General features: G+C 36.0%; 2 protein-coding genes across 2 annotated transcripts; both read right to left on the reverse strand.

Moving 5' to 3' along the window:
- Nucleotides 1-12,695: 12,695 nt before the first annotated feature.
- LOC141629386 (protein FAR1-RELATED SEQUENCE 5-like) lies at nucleotides 12,696-13,793 on the reverse strand. The gene has a single exon (XM_074442400.1). It carries the CDS (start codon nucleotides 13,791-13,793, stop codon nucleotides 12,696-12,698), a length of 1,098 nt encoding a protein of 365 aa, XP_074298501.1.
- A 253-nt stretch (nucleotides 13,794-14,046) lies between these two features.
- On the reverse strand, nucleotides 14,047-14,493 carry LOC141629387 (uncharacterized). The gene has a single exon (XM_074442401.1). It carries the CDS (start codon nucleotides 14,491-14,493, stop codon nucleotides 14,047-14,049), a length of 447 nt encoding a protein of 148 aa, XP_074298502.1.
- Nucleotides 14,494-15,502: the final 1,009 nt, after the last annotated feature.

Genomic DNA, 15,502 nt, shown 5'->3' on the forward strand with positions numbered 1-15,502 from the left:
AAAATTTGCCTGTTCTATGGTTAATCATGAGCAACGGGGCACCTATGATTTTCGATGGTTAATACTTTCAACAACTATCAACTATTTCATCTTAAATTAAGACATCTCACAAGTCACAACCTCCTTTATTTACATCTCTATTTTAATCCGGTGTGAGAGCCGTCTTAAGTTAAGACGGTTTTAAAGAAAAAATGGTGCATATTCTATGCTAATATTCAGCTAGCTCCTGTGAATCTTCGAATGCCCGTCCAAGGAATCGAGGCAAATTTGAGAAGTCTAACTTTGGGTTCGGGGTTGGGCTTCTAGATGAAAGAATCGCCAAGAAAACGTTCCATTAAGACCAGGGACAGATCTAGGCCCGTTTGACTAGGGCTATAGCCCTAGTAGTTTCCAGGTAAAAACATTATATATATATATATATATATATATATATATATATATATATATATATATATATATATATATATATATATATATAGAGGTGGGATCCGGTGAGTCCAACAAATATTTAGTCAATGAGTCATAAAACAATATCACGCACTATACAAAATAATATCACGAATTTTTTTTCGAAAATTTTTTTTTTCAAAATTTTTTTTTAACAATTTTTTTTCGTATAAGCTGTGATATTGTTTAGTATAACATGTGATATTGTTTTGAGATGGTAACTTGTTTGAGCTCGGCCATTGTAGCTCAGGACTTGGGTTTAAGTTCTCGGGAGTTTAATTCTGCAAGTAGTCATTAATGTCAATTTCAGCATTTTCAGCTACACACGTGTCTTCGTTCCACGCCACAAATCTCATCTTCCACATTCTCTTTTCTTTATGTGTTCCTTCTCGATCATACATCTATTTTGGAAAATATCATCCTCCACTCGTTTCTTTTCATATTTTGAGAAAAATGTCATCATTATTTTTTATATTTTGAGAATGTTTTCAATACGTAACTTGATCATCCACTATTCCATTTATGGAGAAGTATAATTTAGCACACAAGTCATGCAAAACTAATAAGCCATAAATGGTCCAATCCCGGTTTCCCTAGTGTACTTATACCAAAAGCAATTAAGCAAATGTAACTAAATAATATTCTGAAGAGAGGGAGTAGTCACAATCTTATCAAAGCTTCGCTTTAAATCTTCAATTAGCTACTGTACATAGTTCAAGCCAAAGGCGTTTAGTGGACCTTGTAAATGAGCCAACACAAACATGTGAAGCCAATCTTGAACTCGATTATTAGCAGACAATCAAAATTCTGCACATTTAAGTGCTTAACCAATGGCTCACCTGTGCGTTAACGACCCCATTGCACCTAACAGGCTAACATTATCACCGGTTCATGGATTATTGCATTTAAACAGGTAGAAGGTAAATTTCGGACCTGGCAGCGAATGCTCCATAGAGGTATATTGTATACCCACCCAGTAATTTGTGTTAATAGTTTTCTAATTAATAAGAAGTCAAGTATGCAGTCAAGGCCTTTTCGATTTTTTTTTTTTGAAATTTTTTTTTCAAAATTGTTTTTTCGAATTTTTTTTTTTCGTGAAAGCTGTGATATTATTTAGTATAACGTGTGATATTGTTTAGCATAACGTGTGATATTGTTTAGCATAACGTGTGATATTGTATTACAAAACAACATCACAATTTTTTTTTTCAGAATTTTTTTTTCCAGTTGTGATATTGTTTAGTATAACGTGTGATACTGTAAGCTGTGATATTATTTAATATAACGTGTGATATTATATCATGGCCTCACGGATTCAAAAAGATAGGGTGGACTCATGTGATCCTAATTATATATATATATATATATATATATATATATATATATATATATAGAATCAGGATCCTGTACGAACCAAATTACGGTGCGAACCGTACGAACTACTAATACCCCTCACTGTGTACTTTTTTTATAAACGACAACTGTCACTCACAATTTCACATACACTCCCGTCCATCTCACTGTTATCCTCGACGGTGACTACTTCTCTCTCATCACCGACCACCGCCCCCCGACGGCGACATCACCGACGACCGCGACGGCGATGGCGACGGTGGCGACTTGATCTCCCATTGCCTTCCGACGGTGACGTTTTTTATCGTGCTGTAACCCTAATTTCTTCATTTTTATGTTGTTTATGTTTCAACTGATTTATATTTTTTGATTTTTGATCTTTATTAAGCTTCACATGTTGATTATTGAATCTCAAACGTATATAATTACTGTTTTAATTGCTATGGTTATCTGTTGTGTTATGTTGTCATGTGTTTTGAGGGGATGCGATTGATTTTTCTGGTTGGCGTACTGGTGTGAGTTCTGTTAAGTGGTATGCTCAGTTGTGCTGTGTTTTATTGTTTATTTTTAAGTCTAGCTACACATCTCTTACATACAGGATACCCATGCTCCTTCTATAGGATCCACACAACTGTTTCCCCCGTATCGATGTGATAGCTTTGTGCATGTCCGTCCATTTTATTTTCATGTTCGCGATTTTTGTGCTGGGTCATAATTCAGAAGAGTCTCACGGTTTGGGCAAAGTCCACAATTAGGCTGCCATCTTAGGTCTTTGTTATTCTGGATACACATTTGTTTCTTACGGAATACACATGCTTCTTTCACTGGATACACAAATTGCTTCATGTATCCGGTAGCATTAGCCTATGTACCTTCTTATACAAAGTGACAATATCTCTTTTAAAAATGGATGGAACTATTTTAATGTTTGCGATTTTTTGTGCTGGGTCATAATTCAGAAGAGTCTCACGTTTTTTGGGCTAAGTCCACAATTAGGATGCCATATTAGGCCTTTTTGTATTCTGGATACACATTTGTTAGTTACGGAATACACATGATACTCTTACTGGATGCACAATTTGTTTTCATGTATCCGGTAGCGTTAGCTGTGTGTCTTCAATATTAGCATGTGTTCTTTGTGTTCATAGCTGTACTTTTACCTCTAGGTATATACATCTCTTGCCTACAACATACACATGCTACTTCTATAGGATACACATGCTACTTCTATAGGATACACATGCTACTTCTATAGGTTACACATGTGCGGGAGTTGTGTCGAAACAGAATTAAATTTCATCTTAGTTATTTCAGTTTATTTTTTTGTAACTAATTTTCTTTTTTTCCTAACTTGCTAAAAATGTAGGTCCAAATACTTTATTCTTAATTAAGTCTACATAATCATCTATGGAAAATTGGTGCAATGGGTGTGTTGTTAATATTCTAGCAGAAGATAAAGAAAACTTTATTAGTAATTATGTATCTGAAAAGCAAAAGGGAATGGAGTTTTCATTTGATCCGTTAAAGGAAGTTACCGTCAATGGCACAAGCTCTGAAGCACAATATGATGTTTTTAATAATCAACATTTAATGAATGAGATATTCACACGACTTGATTTGTACGAAGATAAGGCAAATATGGCAATGGTTTGTAGAAATTGGTGTCAACTCTTTCTCATACATCGAAATGCACCTCGTGTTGACATGGCATTCTTGGGGTCTTTAGTTCTAAATGATTTGAATGGGGTACGGATTGCTCGTAGGGGTCCTAACATCCTTTATCAAAGCTGCAAATGTTTTTTAACGGACAATATGATAGCAAAGTTCATCCTCCATTTTCACCAGGCAAAAAGTGAAAGTCCTAATATGCATCTTAACATTCCTAATGATATTGCAATTGGCGAAGTGTTGTTGTTGCTTAGAGCTCGCCATCCGAGACAAGAAGCACAAAGAATTTCCATTGCAAAGATTTGCTAATTACTCGTGAAAATTTCTCTTTTTTGATTTCCTTTCCCTTGACATATAGCGCAGTTAGTTTATGTGTAATTTTTCTCTTTTTTTAGTAGTTATTATGTATAATTATGTAGTTGTTATAAACCTTTGTATAATTATGTACTTCTTTTGTATAATTTGTAGTAAGTTATTTAACATTTTGCGTACTCTCTATTTGTAATATAATTTTTTACTTTTGTATCCAATATTAGCATCATCTTCTTTTGTATAATTTTTTACTTTTTTTAGTTTAATTTTATGATTTACATCCCCGTTTTTTGATCCTTTTTCCGTTTGATAGATACATAGCTCTTATTTCTTAGGTACATACATGTTTTACAGTAGTTAGATACTTACATCTAGCACGCTAGATTCACTATTTAAAGTTTTGTAGGTGTGTGTCAAATGTCATTGTCTCACTTTCTTTCAGATTTGTGCTTCCTATTTTTGCTTCTTATTCCATTTATCTTCTTCACAATGTAAAATTCTTGTCATTCGTGAATAATGTATTTTATCAATGGTATTTTTTGGTTTATAGATACACATGTTTTTAACCACACATTTTAATCATATTTTCAGATTACCACACATGGATAAGTTGACGCTATATAACGATGGTGCAAGTACAAGCAAGCAAACCCATAATGCTATTACTAAGAGAAGTCGATGCAAGAAAGCTGTTAAAACAAATTTAAAAGATGATGATGGCTTGGGGCAGTGTTATTTGAGGACACGTATGTCACCTAAAATGTTGTTGACATTTATCAACAGTAATTTGAGTGCAAAACAAGTAGCTGATGTAAAGGACATGGGCTTTGGTGGGGTTCTTAATCTCCGGACAGATATGGTTCCAGGTGCTCTTGCACATTGGTTAGTTACCAAATTCAACATATCGTCATGCTCTTATATGAAAGGGCAACTTCAAATAACGGATGAAGATGTTCATTTATCACTTGGTATTCCTATGGGTGAAAATGATGTCACGATAGCTTACTCAACAGATAGGAGTGTTGACTTTGTTGAGTTAAAGAGTAGATGGTTGAGACAATTCAATACAAAAGATCCCACAAAGGTTGATGTTAAGGATATATTACAACTGATAATTAGCCAAAGAGACGGCGGGGAAGAGTTTAAAAGAAACTTTATTGTATTCATTGTCTCAGCATTTTTGATGGGCGTAAAAGGGACTTGTGCCAGCTTACGAGTGTTGAAGTGTTTAGAAGATATTTCAGCTGTTGCATCATTTAACTGGTGCAAATTTACCAGACAACAGTTTATTGAAGTTGTTAAAGATTGGAGAATGTCTGGAAATGATAATTTTGCTGGGCCTATCATGGTGTTCGTTTTCATCTATCTTGATAGAGTATCCTTCAGTTATTTTTCAGTCCCTCGGGTATTCCCAACAATAGCATCATGGACGAAAGAAAGGATAAAATCTAGGCTTAAGGATGAGATGAAGGATGGGTTTGGTACTGGAGGTGTTCTATGTCGCATTGTCAAGGCTACGGTTCAGCATGTAACTTTTACTATCCCAATACAATTGGATATGCCTGAGGCTTTTATTCGAGAACCTGAGGCTACTGAGCACCCAAAGCCTACTAAGATTACTGAGGACCCAAAGCCTACTGAGGACCCTAAGGCTACTGAGACAGTGGAGGAGGACAGTAGCCGGAGCAGTATGTTTACTTTCAAGAAATTGGCAGAAGATGCAAACAATCTTGCTCTTGCCTATTCTAGCTTCTCAAAGTCTTTGGTAGAAGCTAGAATGAATTATCCTGACAGTAAGATTATACAACAGATGGCTCAAATCGCGTCTGCTTTAAGTGATTGCTCTTATTCATCACAACCTACAACAGAGGGATTGAATATTCCTGTGAATAAAGTTGATGAGTCCAGCCGAGTGGAAGAGAAGGTAGGTGAAAAAAAGTGAACAAGAGAGGAGCTGACAACGTGGGAGATAATGGAGCTGTTTGTAATGAAGGTGATAGTGAGGAGCAGGATCCACTTACTAAGTTTGGTAAACTCAAATTTGATAATGAGGATGAGTTGTTGGCAGCTCTTCTTAAATTAGAAATTGCTTTGGGAAAACGGCCAGCAAAGGAGAAAAGTAATGTTATCAACAAACCAACTTGTGTAACGGCTTGATTCTGTTTCAAACACCAAAGCTAAGCCAGCTTCTCCTATTGTTTTGGACTCTGAGTCTCAAGAGTTTGAGCCACTGAATTTTGAGAAGAAACAAAAATCTTCTACATTTGTTCGACGGTCTCCACGGTTTATACACCCCTCCCCTCCAAAGTTTACACCACCTTCCCTCCCATCGGATAATGATTTTACCCCACCTTCATTTAGATTACTAAGTTCAGAATCACAATCACAATAAGATGAGTTAAAAAAGTTCTGTGATATTGCTCTAAATATTGGAGATGGGGTTGAAGTTGTGGAACCAATTGTTGTTGAACCGATTTCCTCATTGCCACCAAAAGAACCAGTGCACATTACAAGAGCAATGCTTAAGAGAAAGAGAGTTGAATCACAATTTTTCAAATCTCCTTTCCTTCGAGAGAAGTATTATAGTTCTTTGGGAATTTGAATAAAGTTGAAAAAGATGTATTGGAATATGTATTTTCGAGACATCGATGAAAGGTATGATTTTTCTAACATTGTCTATGAATTTGTGTTAGACACTTTTTTTGTTTATAAAGTATGATTGTCGTAACTAACTTTTATCGATACATGTTTATTCAGTGAGATCCTCTTCCAATGTGATAACCATAAACTTAGTCAGGCAGATTTGAAGACGGTAGTGACAGGTGACATAGTGCCTAAATCTATCATACATGCTTGGTGTTTCATTTTGAACGAAAGTGAAACACGTAGAGCGACCAGTTCACCGTATAGGGTGTATCTCCCGCAAACCGATGAAGAAGTAAGTTTTGTATAATAATCTGATAATATTCTTGGGATTACTCATGTTTATCTCTTTTGCAGTCATACTCCGCTACATTTTCTTATAATTTTTTTTCTAATCACCAGGATCCCCTTATTTCTACTCATACTACCGGCATTAATCACAATTTTGCTGGAGCAAATCTAAATAAGTAAATATTTGCGTTTTAAACCGCAAGTTTTTTATTCAATGTGCCAGTTTACTACTATTTTTAAACTGCAAGTTTTCTGACTTTTTACAAACATGAAATTGCAGATATTTGTTCCAATAATCTCCGAGACGCCATTTGTGTTTTGTTTTAACTTCATAGCAATGAAGTTGGAAATCTGCATGTGATGAAGCCAAAATCATGAATTATACAACAATTATTGAGTCTACGGTATGACCTGTAAAGTCCTTTTCTGAATGTCATATTTATTTTGGTTTGCTAAACAACTTTGCCAAATGCAGGTACAATTTGTTATGAATTGCTTGGTCCGAAACAAGATTCCATCTATACAAGACGTCAAGAATCTGGTGAGAGAGGAGTATATTCCGAAATCAAATATTGGTGATGGAGTTGATTATGGGATTTATCTCATGCGTTTGTTGGAGAAGTACAGAGGCACTAGAAAGGGTTTCCCTTTGGGTCTAAATGATGTAAGTTATGATTTCATATAGTATACATCTAGCTACCTAGATACAATTCAATCAATTTGCTAGTCTATAATGTTTAAGATATATTCCAATTTGTTTCTAGACACATGTAATGCTTAACATATATTCCAATTTGTTTTGTAGCACAACCAAGTTAAGCTTTTTCTTTGCAAGAGTTTGCTCTCGTTTGTTGTTTCGACGGTAATAAATCAAGGATAAACTCTTATCAAAAGCTGGATCTTTGAGTTTTGATACGAGGTATCACTCTATTCCTTTGAGTAAATATAATCATAAATTACTTTCTAATGAAGTTGTAATTTTCTTGATAAATTTAATTTTTTGTTTTGTCCCTTATTTTTTCTAGATTTGAAGCAGTTGACCAAGAGTTCCAAATGAGAAGGCGGTCACAACATCAATGTCAACGTCAACTCACAGGACACGGAACTTCTTGTTTTTGTAATGAAAAGGGTAAAGGCATCGAGTAAGTTGTGAAATCGATAACATATTTGCACAATTAAATTTTGTTGATGCACTTTTATGTTCTAATTATATTCATTTACGTTTAGACGAGACTCTTGTGAATACTTTGAGTGGATGGCGGTGTGTCGAAAAAACGAATGCAAAGTTTGCAAAATCGGCCTTTGGATAATGGATTTGGTAAGTTTTCCTACACCTTTATTAGTATTATTATTATTATTTATACTAATCTTTTTGTGATATTTAGAACATGATCATTTATATGTAGGTGCTTGATATGTATGGTGTGATCTGCACATATGATAGGGTGATATTCTCTACTTGCCAACAACGATCCGGGTAGATAATTAAGATTCAGATTCGAAAATGCAGGTTTTCAGATTCAAAAATGCATTTTTATACATGTTGATTCATATTTGAAAATGCAGTTTTTCATATGTATTAGTCCTCAATATCTAAACAATTTTATAATTTTCAGTTTGTTAAGCCCGCATTAAGGCCTCAGAAAGGGAATATTGTCTGGTTCCCTCATCTTAAGATGCACTACAAGCCTGAAAATGGAGCAACTATTGAAAAGGTAAATTTGTTGGGAATCTACCGGAAAAGTTGTTTTGGCGTTGGGTGGAATGTCATTGTATGACCTTTTCTGCTATGACATTGGTAGGTGTTTTTCACAACTGGCAAAAATGGTAGTCATTGGTTAGCTTGTGTGTCGGACCTCAAGAAACAGGAAAACTATATCTTGGACTCATGCAAGCCAAAGTTAGAAAAAGCAGATGATATTGAGGAGTATAATTCTTATGTGGAGGATATTGTATGGCCCCTACTTTTTTTGTTATATTTTTGCATTTTTATTATCAGTTAGGATGAAATTATTTTATTACTATTTTTGATAAATTGTTGTCATTCAAAGGTGTTCCATGTTGCAAGTCAGTTTGAGGGCCACAAGGGTTACAATCATCTTAAGGGCATCATCTTGTTTACTACTTTGTTGTTATCAATGTACCTCGGAAGAAAACACGTAAGTTTTCTAAAAATCCTTTATTTATTAGTCCGAAAATGGTTGCGAGTTTTTTAGTCTAATAATCTTAACAGTATGTGTAGTTATGATTGCGGACTATTTGTTATGAAGTTTCTGGAGGGTGCAATACACGATAGGAAATTATGGGAGGACCAAAACTATTTCAAAGTAAGCTTGCCAAATTAGCTAAATGTCAGTTTTTCATTTCTCTATTTATCGTATTTTCTTGTTGTTATCAATGTTTTTAATTTGCGAGAATATGATTGCTTATCGTCGACAAATTATGTTGAAACTACTCAAGTGGGAGAAAAATACTGCAAAGGTAATTTTTGAATATGTGGAACTGATAGATACATATATGTAGGTGAGATAGAATACATTAGTAGGGGTACACAATCTTAAATTGCTGGATAGACTTCTTTCAGTGTGTAGATACACACCTTCTGCTGTGTGGATACACTTATCTGGTCCACGAGGTTTTGAGGTTACAGTTCTTGGGGCTGTGCAGATACATCCCAGCTGCTGCTTGGATACACACCTGCAGCTGTCTGCATACACACCTGCAGCTGTCTGCATACACACCGGCAGAATGTGCGGTTACGCATTGTTGGCTGTCTAGATACACATATCAGAATGTGCGGTTACACATCTCTGGCTGCATACACACCTGATAGTAATTTCTGTAGTAGTTTAGAGTTCATTTCCCTTTACCAAATGGCAGATTTTACACAAATTTATTGTAAGACGTTTACATTTTTTCTGTGCCTTCATATATGTTGGGAGGAAAACAAACACAATTATTCGTGTTCGGCGGTTTTACACAAATTTATTGTAAGACGGAATCTTTAAATCACTTTTGTTTAGCTACTAATAGAGTTTGTGTTTAGATCCGTTTTACAACTATATTAGTGTAAAATCATCTTACATAAGACTAACTCCCACTTGCCATTGATTATAATGTCTACTTTCATCAAGTTGGTAATATTAATATAGATATAGAAAGTAGAAGTTTCTGAAACTCCAAATTTAGACACAACCTCGTGGTTATATTCTGTGGATACACACCTGCAACTAGTGTGGATACACATCTCTGGCTGTTTGGATACACACCCGCTGGTTTGTGAATACACAAACCCGCATGCAGATACACATCCCTCTTTTTTGTAGGCACTTATGTCTTGAGATGTTAATTTTATTTTACATATAAAATTATTTTAAACTAACTTAACGTTACTTTTTTCATGTTTTATGACCAGGTGAGTTCGTAGATGGGAGTGTGTTTTGAGGATGTGTTGTGCGTAGTGAAATGTATTTGAATTTAATAGTGTTGTGTTCAAACATTCAAGGAACATTTTTGACTCAATATTTCGAATCGGGTTATTGTGTTCAAACATTTTTTAGTGTTGTGTTCAAACATTCCATGGCTGTAATTGAATCCAAGTATACATTTTAGTGTTCGAATCCAAGTATACATTTTTTAGTGTTCGAATCGGGTTATTGACGTTTACATTTTTTCTGTGCCTTCATAGTGTTGTGTTCAAACATTCCATGGCTGTGTGGATACACACCTGCATCTGTGTGGATACGCATTGTCGGCTGTCTGGATACACATCCCTAGCTTTGTGGATACACATCCCCGGCTGGATACACATATTCTTTTTGCGTTCGCTTTGTTGTTCTTTCATTTAACAAACTGTGGATGTTACTCTTATTCAGTTTAAAGTGTGGAAACTCCTAATATTCTTATCACATTGATTACTCTTATTCACAAATCAAACCGAGAAGAAACTCGGCTGTAATTGAATCCAAGTATGCACCGGTTAAGGAAGCATATGCATGCATCCTGAATTCCTGATCGCTATATTGAAAACACAAATCGTCGGCAATATATGAGGGGGATTTGAACCCATGTGTTGTCATGAATCATGATACCTTTGTTTCAATCACTAGGCTAAAACCTCTTCGCTATATAGAACCGATATTGCAACAAATGGATGATACATAAGGCCATATGGGTTAATATTCATGTGCACCTTGACAGTAGAAACTCGGAACTCAGTTTTAAAACATTGATTAACAATAACTATTATGAAATCCAAGAATAATAATAATATAAGAAATCAAGATATAAGAAATGAATAAACAACTTACATATTCATCAATAGTTTCGGACTTATAATAATACTAAGTTCTTAATTCTATTAACAATTGGTACCCGACAAAGCGAACGGAAATTCTACAATCCAATTTTACCCAAATTCTAACTTGGCCGTACCAAATCCAAGCTGAACAAGACTCAATTTAATCTACTTATTATTCAAAATGTGGATTGTAGCCGATCTTTGAAGTTAATAAAATATAACCAACATAATAAAAAGTACAGTACAAATTAATAATCCGGAAAGTAATTGCGGTTTCAAAACGAATATCACCAAAACATCATTATCACCTTCAACCCAATCCACCGGGTCGTTTTCCCATGCAAGCGGAATTGTCCCGAACTCAAAGGAAGGCCCCTTCGCATACAAATATGCGACCAGTCCCAAATCATCTCTATTAGCAACCCATAAATATGGTCCTGACGGAGGTTTAACGTTTTTAAACCACCACCTCGAAGCTTCATTATTAGAAAAAGCGCGCTCCAGTTTGCGAGCTTGAAGGAAGCATTTGCGCTCATCTCCCGCTCCAAACTCAATCATTGCATGTCCCTTGAACGACCCATTGTCAGTAATAGCCGGGTGGATAGCTTGAACTAAATTTAATCCAGCACCCCGAATAATTTCTAATAATCTGTCAAGATCATATGAGAGAGTTTCCTTTCCAAACCCATCTCGTGTGCTTGGCAAATTATAAAGAATACACATCACAGGTTTGACGTACGATATTTCGGAATGGCGTCCAAAACTTTCTACTGAATCAAAGGATGCATCAGATTCATAGGATGCATCAGATTCATAGGATGCATCAGATTCATAGGATGCATCAGATGCATCAAATGAATTATTAGAAGACATAATGGTTGAGAGGGAATTCAGTATGGATTAAGTTTGAAGTTTTTTGAAACAAAGAGATTGTAAAACCTATTTATATAGAAATAATTAAGGCAGATGCAATGCATAGAGTTGAACGAATGAATGTTTGGTGTGAAACGTTGTAAATAACCACATTCATGGCACTTGCCACGATGTCTAGAAATGTCTAGAAATGTGTAAATGTGTGGTAAATAATTAAGGCAGATGAAATGTCTAGAAATGTGTAAATGACGGTTTAATCCAAAAAGAATTAAAACTCATTCTTCGTTTAATTCCAAGTGAATGACGGTTTCAGATGGGTCCTGTGAATGACGGTTTCGAATACGAAAAAACTACACCAATTCACTATTCCCATGGTTTCATCAATTTTTAAAATAAAGAACTTAATCTTCAATTTGTATTTATATTTTATTTTTAATTATGTGTGTCACACCTTGACTTTTGAGGGTACACAATAAAAGTTAGTATAATAATAGAGAAGCAAAGTGTTTGAACAGTAAATGTGAGACATTAGACAACCAAATAACACTTCGCGACTTGGACAATTCCTACTATCATGATGCGTTAATTAAACATACTTCTTAGAAGTCTTTACTTACTAGAAAGACCACTATTTAAAGTCAAATACAACATACTTCTTAGAAGTCTTTACATACTAGAAAGTTTTAGAATACTTAATACAACTTAAACTTTTTCTAGCTGAAATCAAACTGGACTCACTTTTGAGTGGCTCGACTTGGGCAATTCCTACTATCATGATGAGTCATTTCACCGCAAGCACGACATTTCCTCAAGGGCTTTGCATTTTCTTGTATCTTGCCTTTTCCTTGTTTGAAGTAATCCGTCTTCCTGATCCCTTATTCTTACACTTTTCTGGTGGTAGAACACTAGCTTCAGACGGTATTTTCGAGCCAATAAGCATCTCAATTTCAGCTTTCTTGTTTTTTGACTTCCCACGCTTAACTGAAATCATCAATTTCTCGTTGAAAGCGCGAAGAAGTTCAAGCAGCTCATCACCAAGTTCCTCATTATCTTCAACAAGCGAAACTGAAGTAAATACTTCCGACCACAATTCACTTATCTTACTTTGGTGGTTTTCTATTGACATACAATCAGCTAGGAGGGTTGTCCCAACAACATTAAAAATGGGACAACAAGTTGCATATTTTCCCCATCTGTCTAATAGATATTCCGTAGGGATATCATCAAACCCTCTATCTTTTAACACCCACAGAACATGCTTACAAAGTAACCCAATCCTTTCAAACATCTTACATGAACAAGAAAATTTATTACCACTTAAATCAACTGTGTATACCTTGTCTTTCTCGCGGTCCATTATTGAAATATGCTCATTGTTGTCTTCAGTTGTCCTCGGTGAAAGACCACAAGTAAAACACGCAGCTTGGAGTTCTTCTTGAAATTGATAAAAAACAGTGGTGGTGTAAAATTCAGAGGTTTTTTTTTCTAGAAGGAGAGGTGTTGATAATTTTGGAGAAGAGTTCTTATCATCGGCAGTCACCTTAGCATATTTCCAACGCTGCGCATCCATAGCCGATTGGAAACGCATCCAAAACTCAACAAGAGTGAGGTGCGGGTTTGTGAAATTTCCAAAGAAGCTATTTTCAGATTCTGACCTTGATGTTGTGCGCATAATCCCACCAAGATATATGTCTCTGAAGTAGGCAGGAATCCAACTTGAACGTATGTCAAACATTGACTTCAGCCACTCATGATCAGAAAGCTCATACGAAGAAAGGATTGATTTCCATCTCAATTCGAATTCTTGTGTATCAATCTCTCCATCCCAAACAATAGAATTTATTTCCTTCAAAAAGTTTGTGTTTTGGCAAATTGTCGGCCCGACTTTGTTTGGCAACTTTTTCATTATATGTCACATGCATAATCGGTGTTGTGTTTTGTCACCAAACACATCTTTTACAGCTTGATTGATGCCTTTGCATTGGTCAGTTATAATTGTAGTAGGATAGCAATCACCCATAGCCTTCACAAAATTCTCAAATAACCAGGTAAATGATTCTCCATCTTCTTTTTTTTTTTGGTGAAATGTGAGAGGTATATATATATATATATATATATCAAAAATAAGGAGTTTAAGCAATACAAACGATCAAAACCAGTTACATCAGGCCAATATCCTTAAGCCAATCTAGCTCTAGGATAGTAAAATTTTGTCTGCCTTTACCATGGATTCTCATCTTCATCTCTTCAACAATGTTTGATGCAACCTGCTGTGGCCTTAGGAGAACACCCTCATTCCTGCATTTGTTTCTATGATGCCAAATGTGATATACAGTTCCCACAATCAGTCCTGCTCGTACTCCCCTCTGCATCTTAGTGCCCATATCCTGCATACACCAGTCCAGTGCATTGCAGACTGGTAGCATTAACCCAGTTTCCTGTTGCAATTGCTGAACTACCCTGGTACTGTAATCACATCCAAAAAACAGATGATCCAAATCTTCTGATGCCTGTCCACATAGCCAGCAGCTATCATCAATATCCACCCCATACCTGATCAGCTTAACTTTAGTTTTGAAAGCTCCATGAGCAAGGAGCCAACCCATGATCTAATGTTTAGGGATCACCCATTCATTCCATATTACCCCTTCCCAACTCACCTTAGGACGGGTCCCCATAAGCCATTGATAACAACTAGCTGTAGTGAAACCAGTCTGTATATGCCATGCTCCATTGGTATATGCAGCAGCCAGGTCCTGCTTAACCCTGCAAATTCTCCTCCAAACCCAACTTGTATTAGCACTAGGTTGGTATTGCCACCAGTTCACCCCTTTCAGATGATTGTGTTTAACCCATTTGACCCAAATGGTGTCTTTATCCTCAGCTATCCAGTTGACCAGTTTTCCTATCAAGGCCTTATTCATTAGTTCCAGATTTTTGATCCCTAATCCACCCTCTGCTTTAGACCTGCAAACAGTTTCCCATGCCACCAGAGGAACCCTATGGTATTCAGTACTGTTGTCCCATAGGAAATTCCTGCAGACAGCCTCCACCTTTGCAATTATTCCTTTTGGCAAAACAAACAATGAAGCCCAGTAGGAGTGTAGAGTAGTCAACACAGCTTTTACTAACACAAGTCTCCCAGCATAGGAGAATTTTTTGGCCCCATAACCATGGATTCTACTACAGATCTTCTCAACTAGACACTCACAATCTTGTTTTTGCAATCTGGTAGTTTGAATAGGCATACCAAGGTATTTGAAAGGAAGCTTACCCTCTACAAAACCAGAAACACTCGGGATATCTTGCTTTAACCGATCGTGCACCCTCTCGAAATATGCATTGGATTTAGCAGCACTTATCTTTAGTCCAGTTGCTTTAGAAAAAGTAGAGTAAGACTGAAGAAGTAGCATAATGGACTTGGCATCCCCATGACAAAAGAGTAACACATCATCTGCAAACATCAAGTTGGCCAGCTGTACTTGCTTGCACATAGGGTGAAATCTGAACTCATACTTAGCAGCAGCATACTTGATAGTTCTTGTAAGATATTCCATGCAAAGAGTGAAAACAAGAGGGGAGAGGGGGTCCCCCTGCCTTAGACCTCTCTTGCCA

The sequence above is a fragment of the Silene latifolia genome, chromosome Y (genome assembly GCF_048544455.1).
Source record: "Silene latifolia isolate original U9 population chromosome Y, ASM4854445v1, whole genome shotgun sequence".
Lineage (NCBI taxonomy): Eukaryota > Viridiplantae > Streptophyta > Magnoliopsida > Caryophyllales > Caryophyllaceae > Silene > Silene latifolia.

Coding starts and splice junctions, on each gene's coding strand:
- LOC141629386 (XM_074442400.1), bottom strand. CDS start 13,793: ATGAAAAAGTTGCCAAACAAAGTCGGGCCGACAATTTGCCAAAACACA.
- LOC141629387 (XM_074442401.1), bottom strand. CDS start 14,493: ATGGGTTGGCTCCTTGCTCATGGAGCTTTCAAAACTAAAGTTAAGCTG.